Here is a 19,846-nt window from a genome sequence, read left to right on the forward strand (position 1 = left end):
AAAATGGATGAAGCTGTTCTGCCGGAGACAGCGTTAAATGCATCTCTGAAGAGTAAATCATGACTGTAGAGCACTTAAATGCTTTTTATTTCTACCTTCAGCTGTATTTCAGTAGTTTTATCTAACAAAATTAATCATGGTGCAGTAAAAAATTTCTAATTGGTTAAGACTGCCTAGCAGCCATACATTCTATAACAAATCCACAATTTAAAAGCTGTTTAGCCCTTTAAAATCAGGGAAAAAGATAAATTAGAATATGCTGTAGCATTATACTAGGCACCATGGTGATCTAAATTAAATCTGTTACAACCTGTTCTAATTTAAAATTGCTCTGTTGTGTGAATGAAGGGGAAAAGAAGAAGTTAGTTCACTTGTTCAGAGCATTTTCATATTCCCAGATAAATCTTTCATCCACCCTGCTTTTGCTTGTGGGCTGTATGTTCCCATTTCCTTTGTGCATCCCCTGCATAACTGCACATAAATGTGGCTTCAGACAGAGTCAAGAACTCTTTCTCCAGAGGTTCAGCATCAGCTCTGGTCTCCATCAGCCAAGAACAAGCACTGTCACCGAGTGTCACCATCGAATACCCAACTGCTCCCGACACTCAGAAGCTCCTCTGCAGTGCTGAGGCAGAGACCTTGCTACAGGAGGTTGCTCCAGTTTCTTCTCCCAAAGGATAACTGCAGCACTCATCCTGCCATCCATCTCTGCAGGCAACTCCTTGGCCACTTCGGCTTTCTCCCTGTCCTGCCTCTCCTACCACCCATTCATGGCCCCCAGGCACTGCACAGCACATTTCTCTTCTTCTAACATCTGACTCATTTCAAAAATGCCTTGAATTTCCCGAAGTAACAGCCACTAAGCAGTTAACGCTTGATTTGAGAGGGGGGGGAAATAAAAAAGTGAAGTCTCGTGGCTGCTCCAGCCCCAGCACCCACCCACACCCTTCCGGTTGCAGGCTGGAGCGAGCGGGAGCCGGGAGCGCAGGCTGGAGCGGCGGGAGCGGGGCGCTCCTGCAGCGCCGTGCCCGCGCCGCCTGCCGGCACCTGGCGCCGGCACCGGCAAGGGCAGGGAGAGCCGGGCTCTTCCCTCGCCTCCCCTGCAGGGAGCCACCACGGCCGGCATGGCTCAGCTTAACCTGCCTACCCCACCGCATCCTACTCCCGCCGGAGCAGCTCTGGGGCCCCGAGCTTTGACAGTGCACTTGCTTGCGCTGCAGTGGATGCTAAATACCGTGACTGCTCTTTCCTAGTGCAAGGGTTCTAAAGGTCTGGTCCTACGGTAGCACAGCATCAACACTTGCACTTCATACACTTCATATGGCTGACTGCCTCTCTGTACACCTTCCTTCCTGCCACTTTGTTTGCCATGCAAACACAAGTGGCAGAAGTCTCGAGAATATTTCAATTCGTTCAAACTTGAAAAGTAGTCAACCACGTGAAAAAAAGTCCCGCGAAGGGGAAGCTTGCAACATAAGCCTGTACATTCATTGGCATCAGTAAGCGCAGGGAAAGGACGTTAGCTATACAGAACAAATTTCAAGTGGTTCTTGCACATTACTAGGTGTTAAAGCTGACCACCTCTGAGCCACAAACATAGACTTTCTTATTACCAGCTCACAGACCTCTTTGTATCCTAAAAACATAGAATGGTTGAGGTTGGAAGACACCTTAGAGATCATCTAGTTTGAAACCCCCTGCTGTTAGCAGGGACACCTTCCTCTAGATCAGGTTGCTTAGAGCTCCATCCAACCTGGCCTTAAACACTTCCAGGGATGGAACATCCACACTTTCTCTGGGCAATCTGTTCCAGTGCCTCACTACCCTCACAATAAATCATTTCTTCCTAATATATAATCTAAACCTACTCTCTTTAGTTTGAATCCATTTCTCCATGTCCTGTCACTACAGGCTCTTGTAAAAAGTCCCTTTCCATTTCTCTTGTAGTCTCCCTTCAGGTACTGGAAGGCCACAATTAGAGCACTCTGAAGCCTTTTCTTCTCCAGGCTGAACAATCCCAGTTCTCTCAGCATTTCCTCACAGGAGAGGTGCTCCATCCCTTTAACCATCTCAGTTGCCTCCTCTGGACTCCCTCCAACAGGTCCATGTCCTTCCTGTGCTGGGGACCCCAGAGCTGGGCACAGCACTGCAGGAGGGGTCTCACCAGAGGGGAGCAGAGAGGCAGAATCCCCTTCCTTGGCCTGCTGCCCAGGCTCCTTTTGATGCAGCCCAAAACACATTTGGCTCTCTGGGCTGCCAGTGAACATTGCTGGGTCATGTCCAGCTTTTCATCCACCAGCACCTCCAAGTCCTTCTGGGCAGGGCTGCTCTTGATCTGTTCATCCCCCAGCCTGTATTAACTGCTATGTCTAAATACACACTAGCAGTGTTCTGAATTTACAGTGAAAACAAATGAGATCAGGCACATATTTGCATATGCAGGTTTTTTTCCCCTTTGCTCCCATGTTAGTTTTTCCCCCTGTGCAATTCATTAGAGACTATTATCTTAGCGGCTGTTAAATCTCTTTTAGAGGTTGATGTTTTAACTCACCAGTTTGAGCTCTAGACTGCTGGCACGTTACGCTGCAGAAAGCAGTGAAATTATCATGGACTGAATTGGCACTGTATTTTTTCCAAGGCACTGTGTGATGAAAATAAATCATGTTGTCCCCTTGACATGATCCACTAATGAAGATGCACATCCTCTTGCCCTGCCTCCTTACTGGATGTAAGTGAGAGCCCTTCCTCCGTCTTTTTTCTTCATTTCCACTGTGGAAGAAGCTTTCTAATTCTGCACATTGGTTTGCTTAGCAATATTACTGTTGCCTAATGCAATAAAAATCAGTTATGTAACTGCCTTTGCTAGACTTGCAGAGAGCGTTCACCAGACGGGAACATGGCCACAGTATCTTTATGCTTTCACTATGCCTCCTATATTTGCTGTTATTATGCAATCTGCTCTGCTTTCAGCATATTTTTAAAAATAATTTTCCTTAACATCATGTTTAGAACATTATACACTTCTAATCTAAGCTCATGCAAAGACAGAGCAGGGAAAAGAAATAAGCTTATTTGGATTTATTGCTAAAAGGGCTGATATTATAGCACTAGTGCCTCCAAGGAACAAAGAATCGCCTACAGGTTGTCAGATAGTATTTTTAATACTGTAATTCTGAACCAAATTCCTAAAATAACCTGTGTTTGCAGATTACCGTGTGCTCTTTTGTTCTGAATAATGTATTGCTTAGTGAACTATGTCTTATCAATCCACCAAGTACGGGGTGTCATTGTTCACCTCATTCACAATTCATCTTTTAATTAACATTATCACAGGAAAAATTCTATTTTGGTCAGCATAATTTGTCTTTGGAATTGGCAGTACAGAAATAAAAGAATTACCATCTGAATTTATCTGAAGACTATGAAGGAGATGGTGACTACAAACCTACCTCATCTCGCACTGAAGAGGAAGGGAGGGAAACCATGTAAATGATAATGGCTTTAAAAATTGTATTTGCTATGTAAAAATCACTACTTTGGTCATTCAGTATCTACTAAGCAAACAGTTTCATCAAAATTACTGTTACTGAAAATACAAACCGGAATTCTGCATTTAGACACATGCTTTTTTTTTAGTGGAAAGGGTTGCTGACTTAGGGAAGATTTAAGAGATACAAATGTCTTTTCAAAGTGTTGTTTTTAGATATAGGTATGAAATATCAACTTCATGCAGCAAAATGCTGATCATTTGCTTTAATAGTTAAACCTCAAATTAAGTTGCAAGTGGATCACTGTTTTAGTGAACAGCCACGGAAGTGCCTTTAAAATGTTTTTTAACTGTACCAGGAAACATGTGACAGAGAATTGAAACATTTCTGAATCTTTCTCACAAGACTCACCTTTCATAATGATTTCCAGAAAACTCCATTAAATAGCATGTTGTTTTTCTCAGTCTTCTTTATAGACATTTATCCCTGCAGTCTAGATATGCAGTATTTTTCTATTTACATTCAAATTAATACAGTGATGTCAAATAGACTGCATCTAAGGTACAGTGAACACAACAGCAAACCAGCTGCCTAAAAATTCCCTTCAACATCCCCTTACCTCTTGATTTCATCCATTTCTAGTTGCAAATGCAACAGGCCCTGAAGATGGTCATGTTCAAGCAGCATTCAGCCAGGATAACAAGAATTATTGTATGCTGAGTCCTCTGGAGCATCCTCTGCTGGAAGTCCTTTCTCTTTCAAATCTGCTGGACTTCAGCGTGGCTGCCATGGGTGAGTTCTGGTGCATCGAGAAGCAGTCTTCTAGTGGGTGTTTCATTAGTACCTTCTGAAACAGATTTAAGAAAGGAACCATCAGTCTCCCCTGTGACAATTAATATTCCCTCAATTATACCTATCGTGCTGGTTTAGGATGGGGTAGAGTTATTTTTCTTCCCAGTGGTTCTCTGGTATGGGGCTCTATTTTGGATTTGTGCTGAACACAGGATTGATAATGTGGAGGTTTTTTTGTTATTGCTTAGAGGGGCTTACACAGCTTTCTGCTTTTTGTGCTGCCATGCTGGTAAGTTGGGAGTGCATGGGATGTTGGGAGGAGACACAGCTGGGACAGGTGACCCCAGCTGACCAAAGGGATATTCCAGACCATAGGATGTCATGCTCAGTGTATAAAATGAGGAACAGAAGGAAAAGGGAGGAAATTTTTGAGTGATGATGTTTGTCTTTCCAAATTAATGCTACACGTGATCCAGCCTTGCTTTCCTGGATAGGTTGAACAGCTGCCTGCCCTTGGGAAGCAGTGAATTGATTCCTTGTTATTATTTGTTTGTGAATGCAGCTTTTGCTTTACCCATTAAATTGTTTTTATCTCAAGTCACAAGTTTTCTACCTTTTACCCTCCCAATTCTTTCCCCAGTCCTACTGGTTGGGGGGGTAAGCAAGTGGCTCTGTGGTGCTTGGTTGCTGGCTGGGGTTAAACCAGGGCACCTTTTTACATTGTGTTCTTAACGGACACAGCATTGATTAAAAATACTCATTGAAGTTAATTGATCCCCACTCCAACTAGCATTTAGGTTTTGGTTTCCTTTTTTTTTTCCTTTTTATTTTTAATGGCAGAGGCAAGCAGTGCTTGAACAGACAGGTCAGGAGATGAAAGAGGTATAGATGACATCTGCATCTTTTATAACCATGGTCTGTGGCATTCTATGGGCTATCCTGTGTGTTGAAAGCATGGTGAGGCCCAGAAACATCTCAGCTAGAGCAGAGAAATGCCATGAAGGTTTACTATTAACTCTGCTTTAACATTAAAATTTCCTCTATTTCTCTTTTTCAGTTTCTGTCTGATAATAGACTAGGTAAAATGTGGGCTTTTTGGCAGAAGATAAAGGCAATCTCCTCAACCTTAATTATTACTCTTGAATTTGAGTAGTGTCTTTGCTTATGAAGTAAATGGCACAGGCCATTTATTATGGAAAATTCTTCCCAAAACTGTAAAAAATAATACTCAGGAAGTTGTTATGTTCATATTGAAATAATTGCTTTGTAAGGTAATTTGTGTTTGGGTTGCCCACTTTGCTAGGTAAAATAAGATGCTTTTCAATTACTAAACTCCAGGATTTTTCTAACATTTTCTTCATACAGCCCAGAAAAGGAAACAGTTAAGTCATACAGCTTTCCTTCACCGTGTGCTATTTTCCAAAGAAGATTCATGTTCTGTATTCCTTAGGCATTCACAGTGCATGAATGAGAAATAGTGTGGGCTTTACTGATCTTCTAAGGAATATATAATTATTTTCTCTGTTTTAAGAACAATTACTTAAGAAGTGGCAAAGGAGATAAAAATAAATACAGTAAAATATGTACCCTGCATATAGGAAAGGTGCATACAAAAGGAATTTATGCATATTCTTGAGAAACTCGATACGTAAATCATTAATTGAGGGAAGAATGAGGAGAAGGGAGAGAAAATGAGATAAAAAAAAAGGAAGAAGCAACCATGCATACTCACTATGAGAATGGTTACAAAGTTTTAAGGAATATAAGATGTGAAGTGGAACTCAGTCTCAATGCACAGCTTTGCTGTAACTTAGCACTGTTTGGCAAAGGCAACCTTTTACAGTGCCTTCAGCTAGTACTGCAGGCAGTTATGACTTGGTCTGCCTTTCCTACCTGCTTATTCTCCTCCCATGAGAGGAGAATAAACAGGTAGGAAAGCTTTGGAAGTGTAGTCTAGCTTTGGAAGTATAAGTTCTCCAGAGCAGAGATTTCCTCAGCAGGATTTGCTAGGCTAGGGTCCTGCTGGATGGGTCCTTATCTCAGCCATGAAGGCTGATAGGAGGTGCGAGGTAGAAATAGTACTCAGTTTGTGCATGATGCTTCTGTCCATGCAAAAGTTGCCAGCAAGTGAAGGAAGGTGTGTTTTTAAACCTCAGCACGCTCAGGTGCCCTGTGGCTGCCCGCACGGTCAGACACGTCTGCTTGGTTTGGGCCCAGCTGTAATTACAGAGGTGCAAGGCAAGCCCATGGGTACAGCAGTGGTACAACAGGTTTTCAGAAAGGCCTTGCAAGATGCTGAGCCTGTGTGTGCTGAAAAGGAGTTGTGGAGGATGATTGTTTGCTGGGTTTCGTGGTGATGGCTTGTTTTTTGAGAGGCAGACTGGCCTCCCCACTTGAGTGAGCAAACCACGCCTCAGTTTGGGTCGCCCCCTGGAAGCTGAGCAACAGAATTTATAGCTTCTGCTATTTAGTTACACTTGTCTTAAAGCCATAGATGCCGCATTCATATAATTTACCGGTTTATTTGCTTTCCACCTGCATGGAATGTCAGAGGCTGCCAGGGAGCCCTCACTGCCCACTGGCAGTGCTGAGAAGGGCATTTCAGCTGAGGGGGGCACCCAGCTTTGCCAGCCACACTGGAGATGTCCCCAGTCTCCAGTCACTTGGTACTGGGGGAGACTGGTGAACAACAAGCTGGTGGTGCTGCTGTTCAACAAGCTGTCCATGAGCCAGGAGTGTCCTTGTGGCCAAGGCAGCTAACAAAATCCTGAGGCGCTTTAGGAAAAGCATAGCCAGCAGGGCAGGGGAGGTGACCCTGCCCCTCTAATCAGCTCTGGTGAAGCCTCATCTGGGGTGCTGTGTCCAGTTCTGGGCTCCTCAGTACAAAAGAGATGTGGAGCTTCTGCAGCAGGTCCAGCGGAGGGCAGTGAGGATGACTGAGAGACTGGGGGATCTCTTTTACAAGGACAAGCTGAGGGAGCTGGGCCTGTTCAGCCTCAAGAAGAGATGACTGAGAGGTGACCTCATCAATGTCTACCAGGATGTGAAGGGAGGGTGTCAAGAGGATGGAGCTGGGCTCTTCTCAGTGCTGCTGAGCAATAGGACAAGAGGCAAGGGATAGAAAGTGATGTACAGAACTTCCACCTGAACTTGAGAAAGAACTTCTTTACAGTGCAGTGATTGAGCACTGGAATGGACTGCTCAGAGAGACTGTGGAGTCTTCCTCACTGGAGATACTCAAGAACCGTCTGAAAGAAAAACTGTGCCATGTGCTGTGGGATGACCCTGCTTGAACAGGGAGGTTGGACCAGATGTGGTCCCTTCCAGCCTGACCTATCCCGTGATCCTGGGATTCCCTCCCGCGAGAAGGGCAGGCGGCCCGCGGAGGCGGCCGGGGGCGGGTACGGACTGCGGGCTCGGCCCCGCGGCTCCCGCTCCTCCCCCAGGACCGTGTGCACGGCACGGACCGCCGTGTGTCGGGCGAGCGGCGCCGCGGGAGGACTGCAGCCCCCAGAACGCGGCGCGGCGGGCGGTGACGTGCGGGAGGCGGGGCGGAAGTGTGTGTTCCCCGGGCTGGGCGGCCGCCCGGGCCCCGTTCCGGCTGTCCCGGCCTCGGCCTCGGCGGCGCGGGGCAGGGGGCAGGAGGAGGCAGAAGATGGCGGCGGACCTGGAGACGGAGGTGCAGGCCATTGACAAGAGCCTGCTGGAGTGCTCCGCCGAGGAGATCGCCGTGGTGAGGCGGCGGGCCCGGCGCGGGGAGGGAGTGGAGTGGGGGCTCAGAGGCCGCGGCAGGCACCGGCCTGGGGAGCCGCTCCCGAGGCCGGGGCCAGGCCGCTCCGCGGGGCGAGCGAGCTCTCCGGGAGGAGGTGTCCCTGCCGGGGCTGGCTCAGAGGGCACCTCCGGCCGGCAGCCGTGTCCCGCCGTGGCCTCAGCGCGCTGTTGTCGCCAGCGTCGCTGTTGCAGCAGGCGATGTCCATGGCAGAGATCAGCCAGCTTTTCCTGTTGTGCCGGCTGGCGCAGGTGGCTCCCTGGAAGCCGCCTGGACGTGGCCATCCCCTGCCGGGGGCGGCCGGGCATCTCAGCACTTCCTTAAGTGCTTCCTGAAGTTAATTTCCTGCGCCCCTGCTGCCCCTTCGCCTCTCCCTGCCGGCAATCGCGCCTAGAACTGAGGAGATGCCCCCTCCCTATTAATTTAGGTGGATGTCTGACCCCAATACGCTTTTCAGTGTTAAAGTGCTATTACAGGATTCTTCCTTCCTCCCCACTACTTAAGGTGCGGTTCTGGAAAAGCTTGCAGGACTTAATTTTAGGATTATTAGAATGGGGTGTTTGTAGAGGAAATATTAGTAAAATCAGTGTAGCATTTGAAGAAATCTACTTCTGTTTATATACTTTTCCTGTTCTTATAAAGCGTAGTTGAAAGAGGAATGTAGTTTCGAGGGTAAAGTCTTAGGAGGAAGTTTTGTTTCTTACATAAATGTTTGTCCATTTAGACACTTGGGCATTTGAGGAACTGGGTGTGTGTGTTAAATTTTTGAGACTGCTCATGTGCATATTGGTAGGATAAAACCTTGAAGAGCTGTCTGTGTGTGTCTCAATGGGAATCACATTGGCTGCTTCCAAATGAAAATCACAGACTGTTATAATTCAGATTATCCTCAGATTATGCTTGTGTATCTTCAGTGCAGACAAAGGTATGATTAGATGGGCAAATGTGCACAGTTAGCTATATGCTAGCTAGTTTAGCTCCAGGATTAGTCTTGCTTCTTCTCTACAGCAAACCAAATAATTTCATCAAACATTTATAAAGTAGTCCAAATTGAGCCCAAATTACCTTGTCTGTGTGAATAGCAGCTGGTTTTTTTGGGTCACACTCAAAGGCAAGGTAAACTCAAGGCATTCATGCACACAGGGGAATGCATTTAGGAATTTGCTGTAGGTAGAAGTGCCAGCTTAAATGTAGTCACTTCTTTCTCTTTTTTTTTTTTTTTTGTCATCACCTGCCCAAGTTCCAATTCTGAAATCTGTCATTCAAATCTAGTGTGGTTTTTCTGCCTCTTTTGCTGATAGCATTACTTTGCTGATAGCCCAGTATTAACAAAACAAATACTACCCCAAGGCAATAGTTGCTGCACTTAAGGCTTCAGTTTGTCATGGCAACAACTCAGTGATAAACTTCCAAAGGACAAAAATAATAAAAATAAGTTCTCTTTAACATAACATGAGCCTACATGCAAGTATTTTTATGTGCAGCTAAAAACCCCATAAGTTGTACCTTTTAGTTTTTGAAACAGATAAGTGAGTTATTTTGTGGCTTATGAGTATTCTACACTTTGTTCTCCTGGTATCTCTTACTTAGATGGGAATTTAATATAAACCCTGATGAACCATTAGGTATTTACTTATGTAAGGTGTTGTTTGATCAATACTTTGCACTTTTTTTTTGCCCTAGGGCAGTTAAAGTTGTTGCAGGAGAGTAAGTGTGAAGAGGGAGGAAGTGAAGAGGAATACACTTCCCTTTTTAATAAAAAACCTCTCTTGGGAGAGTAGAATATTAGCTTGTCTTGCGTGTGATTTCAGGTTAGAAGAAAGAAAGACTAATTGAAACCTTGCCTAAGTGCAGAATGCTTTTATGAAAGAACAAATTCCAAAGTTTTGAGTTGTTTTTCTGGAGTTCAGTGCTCCCCAAGTAGCGATTTAGAGAGGCAATGCAACCTGTGTATACCTATGTCTATATTTCTATTAACAGTCTAGCTTGCACAACAGACCTGTGAGTTGCCTTCCTGGCAGCTCTTAGAGTCACATCTGTTTCCTTGTCCTAGTAGCCTGGATTTCCTTCTGATACTATTTCATCCAGGACCTGATTTTCAAAACTGTATGTGCAGTTATGTGTATAGAACTGGCTCCACAAACAGATTTGTGTGATGACGTTCATCATTGCCACACCTAACTCTCAGACAGCTACTCCCAGGATTTTTGGGATGGGAAAGCCATTTACTCGAGGAACAAGAATTTTCTCTGCTTAGGTATTTGTTTGAGCTTGTAGTGTAGCTAGTATGCACTGTGTGTTTTCTGGGTAGAAATTAGTAATACACTGCTGAATAAAAAGACTGATGTTAAAGATATTTTGCTGAAAAATTCCTGCAATTTAATAACTAGCATATGCTATAAAAAATAATGCAAAAATAAGCTTATTAAATGGAAATCATGGAAAAGATTAAGTCACTGCCACTGTGATTGAGTTGGTTCCTGGCAGTAGTAGCAATTTGGCAAAACTGATGAAAGAAGAGGAAAAGATGAATGAATTGGTGGGAAAAATTAAATTCTTGTTTAAAACTTTACTTTTTAATCTTTTTTTTTTTTCTTATGGTATTCTGTGACTCGTGGTGGGAATGGTGAGGTAATCTGTAGATTTTTAGACTCTTGACTATGGCTTTTTGGCAACCTCTTCCCATGAACTTCCTTGGGGAAAAACCGGGCTTTTACCATCAGAGCTAGATGAATATAGAAAGATTTAGTCAAACTTAGGAAAAGAGAAGTGAAGAAAGCACCCTGACGAATTAGGGTTTTTTTAAAATACCAAGTTCTACTTCAGAAAAACATATCTAATAAATGAAACTACTTCAATCTATTTAAAAAAAAGGCTAAAATGCAGCCAGTCTGCACAGATGCTCAGCTGACTGAATGTCCGTATCCCAAGGAACTTACTACAACTATGTTATCTCAAACATAAGTTCTTTAGAGTAAGTTATAAATAATTCAGAGTAAATCAAGCTCTAATATTTGATCATCAAACCCATTTATTTTGGCATAATTAATTCTGCATTTTCATGTACAGTTTTAGGTTGATTTTGAACTCTTTTTTTGGAAGCTGCCAGGGGTTATCTGGTTGTCACATTTACAATGAGAAATGGCATGCTGAGGCTGTTTATGTAACACAAGATTTAATCAGTGGACACTTGCAGTATCTGCTTGCTCCCATTTGTTCCTTATAAAAACCTTACAGTCTTAACTTACAGTTTAAACCTTTCTAAATTTGTTACCTACAAGGCAGAAATAAAACAAATGTTGTCCTCAAGTATTTTTTTATTCTGTGTGTATATACTGGGGGAAAAAAAAATCAAACCTAGGAAAAGCTGTGAGTTTTTTAGTGGTTTATGGCAGCTCAGTGGTTTGATGCCTTTTAAAAATGGCCAACATTGTTTTTTACAATTGAGTGACCAGGAGAATTGTAGTGAGTTGACCTTGGCTGGGTGCCAAATACCCCCCAAAGCTGCTCTCTCACTCCCCTCCCCAGCTGGAGAGGGGAGAAAATAAAACGCAGGGCTTGTGGTGGAGATAAGGAGCAGGAAAGGTCACTCAGTAGTTACTGCTATTGGCAAAAAGGACTCGACTAGGGGAAAAATTAATTTTGTTTCTCACCAATCAAATCAGAGTAGGGTAATAAGAGAAAACCAAATCTTAATAACACCTTCCCCCTATCCTTTTCTTCTTCCCTGGATCAAGTTCACTCGTGTTTTCCCTGCCTCCTCCCCTGAACAGCACAGGTGGATGCAGAATGGGGGATGTGGTCAGTTCCTCATGTTGTCCCTGCACTCCTTCCTCCTCAAGGGGAGGACTCCTCACCTCCTTCCTTTGCTCCAGTGTGGGGTCCCTCCCATGGGGGACAGTCCTCCATGAACTTCTCCAGTGTCAGTCCTTCCCATGGGCTGCAGTTCCTCATGAACTGCTCCAGCCTGGGTCTCTCACAGGGAGTGCAGTCCTTGAGGAACGGGCTGCCAGTGTCAGTTCCCGTGGTGTCACCAGTCCTGCCAGCAAACCTGCTCCACCTTGGGCTCCTCTCTCCAGGAGGTCCTGCCAGGAGCCAGCTCCAGCCTTGGCTTCCTGCTGTGGAGTCACAGCCTCTTAGCAACATCCAGCTGCTCTATCTAGCATGGGATCCCCCTTGAGCTGCAGGTGGATGTCTGTTCCCTGCTGAACCTCCATGGGCTGCAGGGGGATCTCTGCTCTGGTGTCTGGAGCACCTCCTGCTCCTCCTTCTGCATTGATTTTGGGGTCTGCGGAGCTGTTATTCTCCCATATTCTTTCTTACATCTCCCAGCTGCTCTTTTTGTCCCTTTGAATATGCTATTCCCTGTTAAATCTGTTATCCCAGAAGTTCTGCTGCTCTCTCTGATGAGCTCACCTTTGGCCAGCTGTGGGTCCATCTTGGAGCCATCTGGTGTTGGCTCTCTTGGACATAGAGAAGCTTCTGGAAGCTTTAATAGAAGCCAGCCTGTAGCCCCCTTGCTACCAAAACATTGCCTCACAAACCCAGTGCAAGAATTCATGGATCTAACACCACACTTGAAATAGTAATTCAGATGAGTTATTTTGGTTGAAGGAGGAACCAAAACTCCTTCATTTTCACAGGTGATTTTTTGAAATTAAATGAGAAAGGGACTGTTACCTAATGCTGTGTTTGCTTTTCTCCATGTACTTTTTGTCTCTGTTCCTTGCCAACTCCAGGCTCCCGCTGATCCTCTCTGTCCCAAGCTGGCAGCATCTGTCTGCACTCCAGAGAAATGTGACCAACACAGTCTAGGCTGTATCCTAAAAATCACTGCCAACATTTTACTGGTCATTCATCCTGGAGGAAAATTTTAGTGAATTTTTCTCTTAAATCTTCTGTATGTCAAAAGGATAAAATGTGCCAGCAAGGAAACAAATTCTTCCTTTCCTAATGTCTGTCTTTTGTGATCATTTAGATTTAACACTTAAAAGGAAGCATGGCTTTCTAGTTTTGCAATGACATTTTAGATATTTCATGTAGAAATAAAATAACCTATATGGCTAGAACTATGATGTGTTTATTAATGAAGAATTTGTGTTCTCATTTTTTCTAATATAAAAGAAATGGCTGCAAGCAAATGACCTTCAAAAAGAAGTATACCAGCATCTGGCCTATTATGTACCAAAAATTTACTGCAGGGGTCCCAACCCTGCCCCTCAGAGAGAAGACATGCTGGCACAACACGTTTTGCTGGGACCAATGGAATGGTATCTTTGTGGTGAAGATCCTGCATTTGGTTTTCCAAAGCTTGAGCAAGCAAACAAACCTTCCCATCTGTGTGGCCGCGTCTTTAAAGTGGGAGAGCCTACGTATTCTTGCAGGTAGTTCAACTTAACATTGTGACATTGTGAAGTATTTATGATTTGTGAAGTCATGGAACATTTTGCAATAAGAATATAGTGTCCTAATGAAAAGTTAATAACCAAAATATATTTTTAAAGTAACCTTGCAGTCTTTCATGGCAAGTGGGATCGGGGGAAATTAACACTACAGATATATAAATGGAAAAATATTAATTAGTGTAATGGAGAGTGTTTTCTGTACAAAAGAAATGCAAGATTAAGAAAGAATTTGGGGTGACCTTTCAGGGTGATTTAAGGGCATTCATCAGCAGTAAGTAGACAGGTGTATGTGTGTGGATTTTGGGTGTTTAATATCAGCTATTAGTGTTGATCTTGTCTTTTAGACCTCCTTCCATGACCTGCTAAACCAATCTATCAGATGCTTAAAACAAGCGTATCAGCTTCTAGCTCCTTCCCTACCTCTATCTCTAGATCTCTCTAAAAATACTTCTACTGGAAAGAGAACAGGAAGTTCCTAACCAATTACAAATATTTAAAAGAATCTTCAGTTTTAAGCCATTATATTACTAGCTGTAGGTTCATTTTCATCTTCTATTTTCTGAACTGTTTGTAGTTTAAAGTTTTGTTTGTGTCACAAATTCCTGTCATTTTGTGTGGTTTCTATCACTCACTGGGACACTTGAACACTTGGTGAGGTGACATAGGGACGGAATGTCTCTCTAATTTCAAGGGTTTATTTGTCTGGGTTTCCATCCTCTTCATTTACAAGGAGAGAATGATAGTGGGAGAATTTTTCTTTCTAGTGCTCTCCTCTTCCAGAAACATAATACCTTACTGGCCTTTGGGTTTGGAAATGCTTTGAGACCTCTTTATAATGAGAGAGATAAGATTAAACTGGTGGGTGCTTCAGATACCTACTGAGTTGTTGGTCTTGAAAAAGCAAGTGTGTTTAGAAGAAAATTACAGAATTCCCAACATTTTCATTGTTTCATATGAACAATATTTGATCATTAACATACTGAGAATAGAGTCCCTCTCTTTTTTTGTTGATCAGGAGACATTTGATTCCTGCTGTGTGCTAATTTTCTTTAACTTATGGCAGGTAATGAAGAATAATGAGAGTTTAAATTAAGCTTTTGTGGAATACAGCAAAGAATTATTTTCCAAGTCCACATTAAAAAGCAGTGGATTTTCTGTGCAGTTGTACAACTTTCAGGTCTGCTTCTGCTTTAGGTATAGGCACAGTTACTTGTCTGAGAAATTACTTGACAAATGGTACTGAATTTGTAAGTATACTGCCACAAGTTTAGAGCTCTGAGGAATCAACATTCTATATTGTAGAACTGATTTACCAAATCCTGCATGCACATTGTTGCATTAAGTGGTAGTTTGTTTGGTTTTTTAAATCTAAAAAAAAATAATGCCATGGACATAAACTATTCTAAAAGAGAAGAGTATTGTGTAATTTTGCTTTGACATTTTCACCTTAAGTGGCTCCTCTTGGAGAAAACACATGTGCATAGTAAGTCGTGGTTACCATCATTTATTTTGGTTAAATGAAATTAAGAGAATTTTTGATAATGAAATTTCATGTGATCTCTAGTGTTTTCTTTTATATAAAATAAGTTGTTTCTCTAATACCCATCATCATAAGACAGACATTCTCTTGCTATTTATTTTTAAATTGCAAAACTCACCTGCCTTAATCTTGAGGTGCCTTGAAGTCAGTTGCATTACGTGAGTTCATGCACTTTCAGTGTTTTTCAGGGAGACAGTTAAATAAAATGCTTAATTGTCTCATTTGGTTTAGCCCATTTTACTAGAAATATTCCTTCTGTCTAATACAGGAGTGTTCGTAGACAAGACCTTATTGTGGTCTCTGATCTCCTGGTTGAGAAAATTGTGTTCTTGCAGCTCATCAGTGCTCTTGTAGGGCTGAGCTTAGAAGCAGAGGTTTGATTTAGTCTGTTGTGTGCGATCTTTCTACCCAGTGTTCAGTGAAAAATGTCTTCTCTGATTGCTGGAGATCATTAATGCTGGTGCTCTGTACATGAGAGAACTTACTTGGGTTTATTCTGGGTTCTGTAATTCATCTGTTTACTTGCCTGTGTACTTGTCTCACCTCTTGAAGGCAATGTCTGTATTACCCAAACTAGACATACTACCCACACAGTATTTTAAAGGCTCTTCTGTTGTGAGAACAGATTTTTTTTCTATTTAATTTGTTTACCCTCTTTAAAGCCACCCCTTTCCTCTTTCAGAGTAATATATACATTAGTTAGAATGTTGATATTGGTGATATTTGAAAATTGTCTGTTGTAAAATGTGTTAAGGCAAAAGCAAGTGTTTAATGCTTTTTTTTTTCTTTCTGTTTTTGCTGTTCTCAGGGACTGCGCAGTTGACCCAACTTGTGTGTTGTGCATGGAATGCTTTCTTGGAAGCATTCACAGAGAGCACCGATACAGGGTTAGTGATCCCGTGGGATAATGACATAGTTATTAGTCATTTTGTGTGTGTGTGAAACAGTTTCAAGTTTGAGAATGTATACAGAATTTCCAAATGCTGAATGAACACAAAGTTCTGAATGTCTGCAGTAGTCCTATGTGAACTTGAGTGTTTTGATCTGAGTGTAACTTCTGGAAGTTAACACTTCAAAAGATTGAGCAGTTAAAATTTATGTGCAGCAGTTAAATTTACAAATGTCTGTTATTTTTAACACATGCCCTTTAGTGAATTTTACAGGTTTTGACTTGGGTTTTGAATTGTTCTGACTTTTGTGTTTGACTGTTTTTAAAAGCTATTGAAAAACCTTTTTTAAGAAGCCACTTCTATGTAAAGCTTAAACATGAAGTTAAAATAGAAAACGAAAACTGTAAATGCTGTTTATTTTAGTAATATACTGTTATTAGTAGTAGAGATTAGTTTAAAAACAAAGCCAAGAAAATGTTGGTGTGTTTTTAAATAAGTTAAGTGAAAACTACCAGTGCAGCCTATCTGTAAATCTGTTTTTTGCAATACTGCACTGCTCCTAATGTAAATCTGTCACTGTATGGTTACACTGCTAGGGTTCAGGAAAACACTCCAAGCACAACAACTTTTATCAAGAAACCCTGCCAAATTTGTTGGTATCAGCTTACTTCCTGTACGTAGGTTTTAACTTTTTGAGCCTATTGAATTAACAAGTCTAGGTAACATCCAAAAGTGTAAGCAAATGTTCTTTCAAATGTCCATCTAGTTTTGTTGATACTGTAAGATGTGCCTGTATGTATAGACTATATCAAGTATGCCAAAAATAGGTGAAAGAATTATTCTATGCATCAGTTAATAGGTGTGATTCAAAAAAGAAGTATTATTATGCTTATTAACTTGAGGTAGTCTTTAAAATAAATTTTATTAAAACAGTGTAAATAAAGCATTAAAATTTTCCTATGCTTTTTTTCAGTGCTTACATATGTGCAAAGTTTGTCTCTCAATTCCTTTTGTCATAAAGCACATCTTTCACTCACTGTATAATAGTGCCATGTGAAATGATTTAGCTTTATAGATTAAAACTGTGAGAATTGTAATACTATACATGCCATGGCAAGAAATAGATTCAGAAAATCTGAGAACTTCAGATGGGGCAGAATGGAGGTGTTTGAAGGTGTTTTGTTGTTGAGGGTTTTTTCTTTTGACATAGGCACACTGATGAGGTAGACGAGGTTTCAGCTGTCGGGTGTTGTGATACTGTTTTTGTAGTACAGCTGTGACTGCTCATTTCTTAATGTGCATATATGATATATATGCATATTCACATGAACTGCTTTGTTTTTAAATAATTTTAGATGACAACATCAGGTGGAGGAGGTTTCTGTGACTGTGGTGATACAGAAGCTTGGAAGGAAGGTCCTTACTGTCAAAAGCATGAACTTAACTCTTCAGAAACTGCAGAAGAAGAGGTAATTACAATTGAGGCATCATGTTTTATAACATTCTTAACTGTGTATATATGTGTGTATATATAAATTGTTCACTTGAGGTTATTTTTGGTCTGCATGAGAGGCTGTAGGAACTTTAATAGTAATAATTCAACCACAGTGTTAGACAAAAATTAATATTTAAGAAGTTCCTTAAAATGTTTTCTACTTAAAGGCTTCATTTTGTATGTTCTGGGTCACCTCTGCAGTTTTAGTTCTATTTCTTTGTGTTTCTGTATATTCTGAGAAGTCAAGGGATTCTGCTGCAGACAAACAAAAAAAAAAAACCCAAAAAACAAAAACAAATCTGTATGTAATCATGTGCACCAAGAAGCCAAATTCAGCTGTCTGTGCAACAAATATTCTGATTCTTACCAAAGGGAAGTGCACAGATTTTTAAAAATCAAAATATCTTGCTGTCACAGGAAAGTCATAGTGGAGATGTAAGGCAGAGGTCTCTAGAAGAGTTTGTTTGGTATGGAGAAGGTAAATAGAGAACACATCTTCACCACAGAATCAGAGCATAACAACTTGGACATATTAAATGCAAAAGGACATGCCACATCTTACAGGAAGAACTCAAGCTGTTGGACTAACCACTGCAAAACACTATTGTTTAAAGTTTATACATGTTTGAAAGGAAATTTAACATGGCTGTGGAAGGAAAAATTACCAATGGCCATTTAAAATTGTAGGTACCATCTTTGGTGTGGGAAGTGTTAGTGTCTTAAATTACTGGAGACTAGAGAAGTATTCTGTCTTCTGCTTATAATCTTCTTATCTGTTATTACATCTCAGGAATGAGTGTGGCTAATTGGGCTTCTGACCTAGCCACTCACATCTGTTCTTACATAGTGTAACTTCTGCGAGATTTTTTTAAAAGGGAACATCTAAGGCAAGCATTGGTAGCAATTTTGCTGATCTGGTGGTTTAAGTGAAGCAACTGTAATTGTATTTTCAGTGACAGTGGTCTTTCTAAAATCTGTTCCCACTCTCGGCCCTAAGACTCTAGCATCGCTGCTGAACTCACCACTGGGTCTAGATGCCAGTTTACATTAGTCAGCAGCCTTAGGAAACTCTTGTTATGAAATCTTGGGTGGACTGCTACTTCTGTGCCCAAAGATACTCACACAGTGAGTGTGCCTGACAGAAAAATCAAGATTCTGGGCAGGCTTTGTGTTTCTTCCCCATAAACCAGGGAGACTGAGATCTCTTGTGCAGTGTTGTGTTTGAGGTAGATTAAGGATGGTTTGTTGAGCATTATTGGAGCCTGTTTTCTGCCTTGCCCAGATACGTACCTTTGTTGAAAGTGCTGGGAGTGGAGGGAGAGCTGCTGCTTATGGCTTGCCTTTGCTTTTGGTGGCTGATAGTTATTCATACCCTGGATAATTTTTTAATGAAGGGGGGAAAAAAAGAAAGAGAAATGGTTGTCCTTACCACTCTTGTAAACCTGCCAAATATTCCCAAAGAGTCTTGGGGTGGAGGGGGTAAGCTTTATTAGTACAGGTGAATTGCTGACTGTCAAGAGCCTCCATTAGATGATGCAGACTTAAGTTGAGAAATTCTTATTGTGACCATTTTTATACAACCTAAGCTGTAGTGAAGTGCAGGATTTAGTATTAGGTAATCCTAAACCAGAAACTGGGCCACTGTTAAATATTTTAATTGTCTAGCAATAACACATAAGTCAAAATATCAAATGATGAATTAAGTCAGTGACCCAGTGTACAGTGTATATCCAGGTGACCTGCAGGCCATGCAGTGTTCCCTTTCCAGGTTTGTAGAAGAGGAGCTAGCTGTTCTCAAAATTTTGATGCAGTAAAAAACAATTTCCTTAAGAGAGGAAGTTTATAATGTTTTCTATTCACCATCCTTGAAATGGACTGGATTGAAATGGCAGTGGTACTTGCACTATCCTATTCAGAGTTGCCAGTGGTTCTCATGTGCTGTTCCAAAAAGTGGTCCATTTGACTTGGCAGACTGAGGCAGCTCTCCCCTTCCTCTCCCTCCACATTTCCATTCCCCCACGTGCAGCAGCCTCCATTCTGCTCTGGCACAGAGAGCAGGACAAGTTTGTAGGGGCTGCTGCAGTTGTCAAATGGAGGGCACAGAGTGGGGACAAATGGGTGCACAGTGCACAGACAAAAGGGGAGCAGCTCTCTGTGAGCAAGACTGAGACGTGGACAGATCATTATGAAACACCTATTTACACTTCAGCAGTTAATTATTTATATACCACAGCATATAAGAGACGTGCATCATAAATCATGATGCCAGTGTGCTGCATGTTGTATAAGCCTGGATAGATAAGACTTATGCCTTTTAATGCATGCTGCATATAAAACAGGACAAGAGATGCATGGTCCTTTGTATTCTGCAGTTTACTAATATTGATAAGTAGAACAAAAGATACAGGGATCTGAAATTATGGTTTTGAGGGCATAGCAGAAGAAGCACGTTTTAATGCAGCTGAGG

General features: G+C 41.9%; 1 protein-coding gene across 8 annotated transcripts in view; it reads left to right on the forward strand.

Moving 5' to 3' along the window:
- Positions 1-7,779: 7,779 nt before the first annotated feature.
- Positions 7,780-19,846, forward strand: part of UBR2 (ubiquitin protein ligase E3 component n-recognin 2) — a 55,388-nt gene continuing 43,321 nt past the window's right edge. For 3 of the 8 annotated variants that reach the window (XM_071427009.1, XM_071426999.1, XM_071427018.1), the window contains exons 1-4: positions 7,813-8,013; positions 13,174-13,433; positions 15,803-15,881; positions 17,240-17,353. In XM_071427009.1, coding sequence (XP_071283110.1) covers positions 7,936-8,013; positions 13,174-13,433; positions 15,803-15,881; positions 17,240-17,353 — 531 coding nt within the window. In that variant the 5' untranslated portion in view covers positions 7,813-7,935. Of the gene's footprint in view, positions 8,014-13,173; positions 13,434-15,802; positions 15,882-17,239; positions 17,354-19,846 lie in introns of all 8 variants that reach the window. The other 5 variants (XM_071427045.1, XM_071427019.1, XM_071427062.1 and 2 more) reach the window with 4 other exon arrangements.

Source organism: Agelaius tricolor, unplaced genomic scaffold (genome assembly GCF_023055355.1).
Source record: "Agelaius tricolor isolate 1412-34295 unplaced genomic scaffold, bAgeTri1.0.p SCAF_1, whole genome shotgun sequence".
Classification (NCBI taxonomy): domain Eukaryota; kingdom Metazoa; phylum Chordata; class Aves; order Passeriformes; family Icteridae; genus Agelaius; species Agelaius tricolor.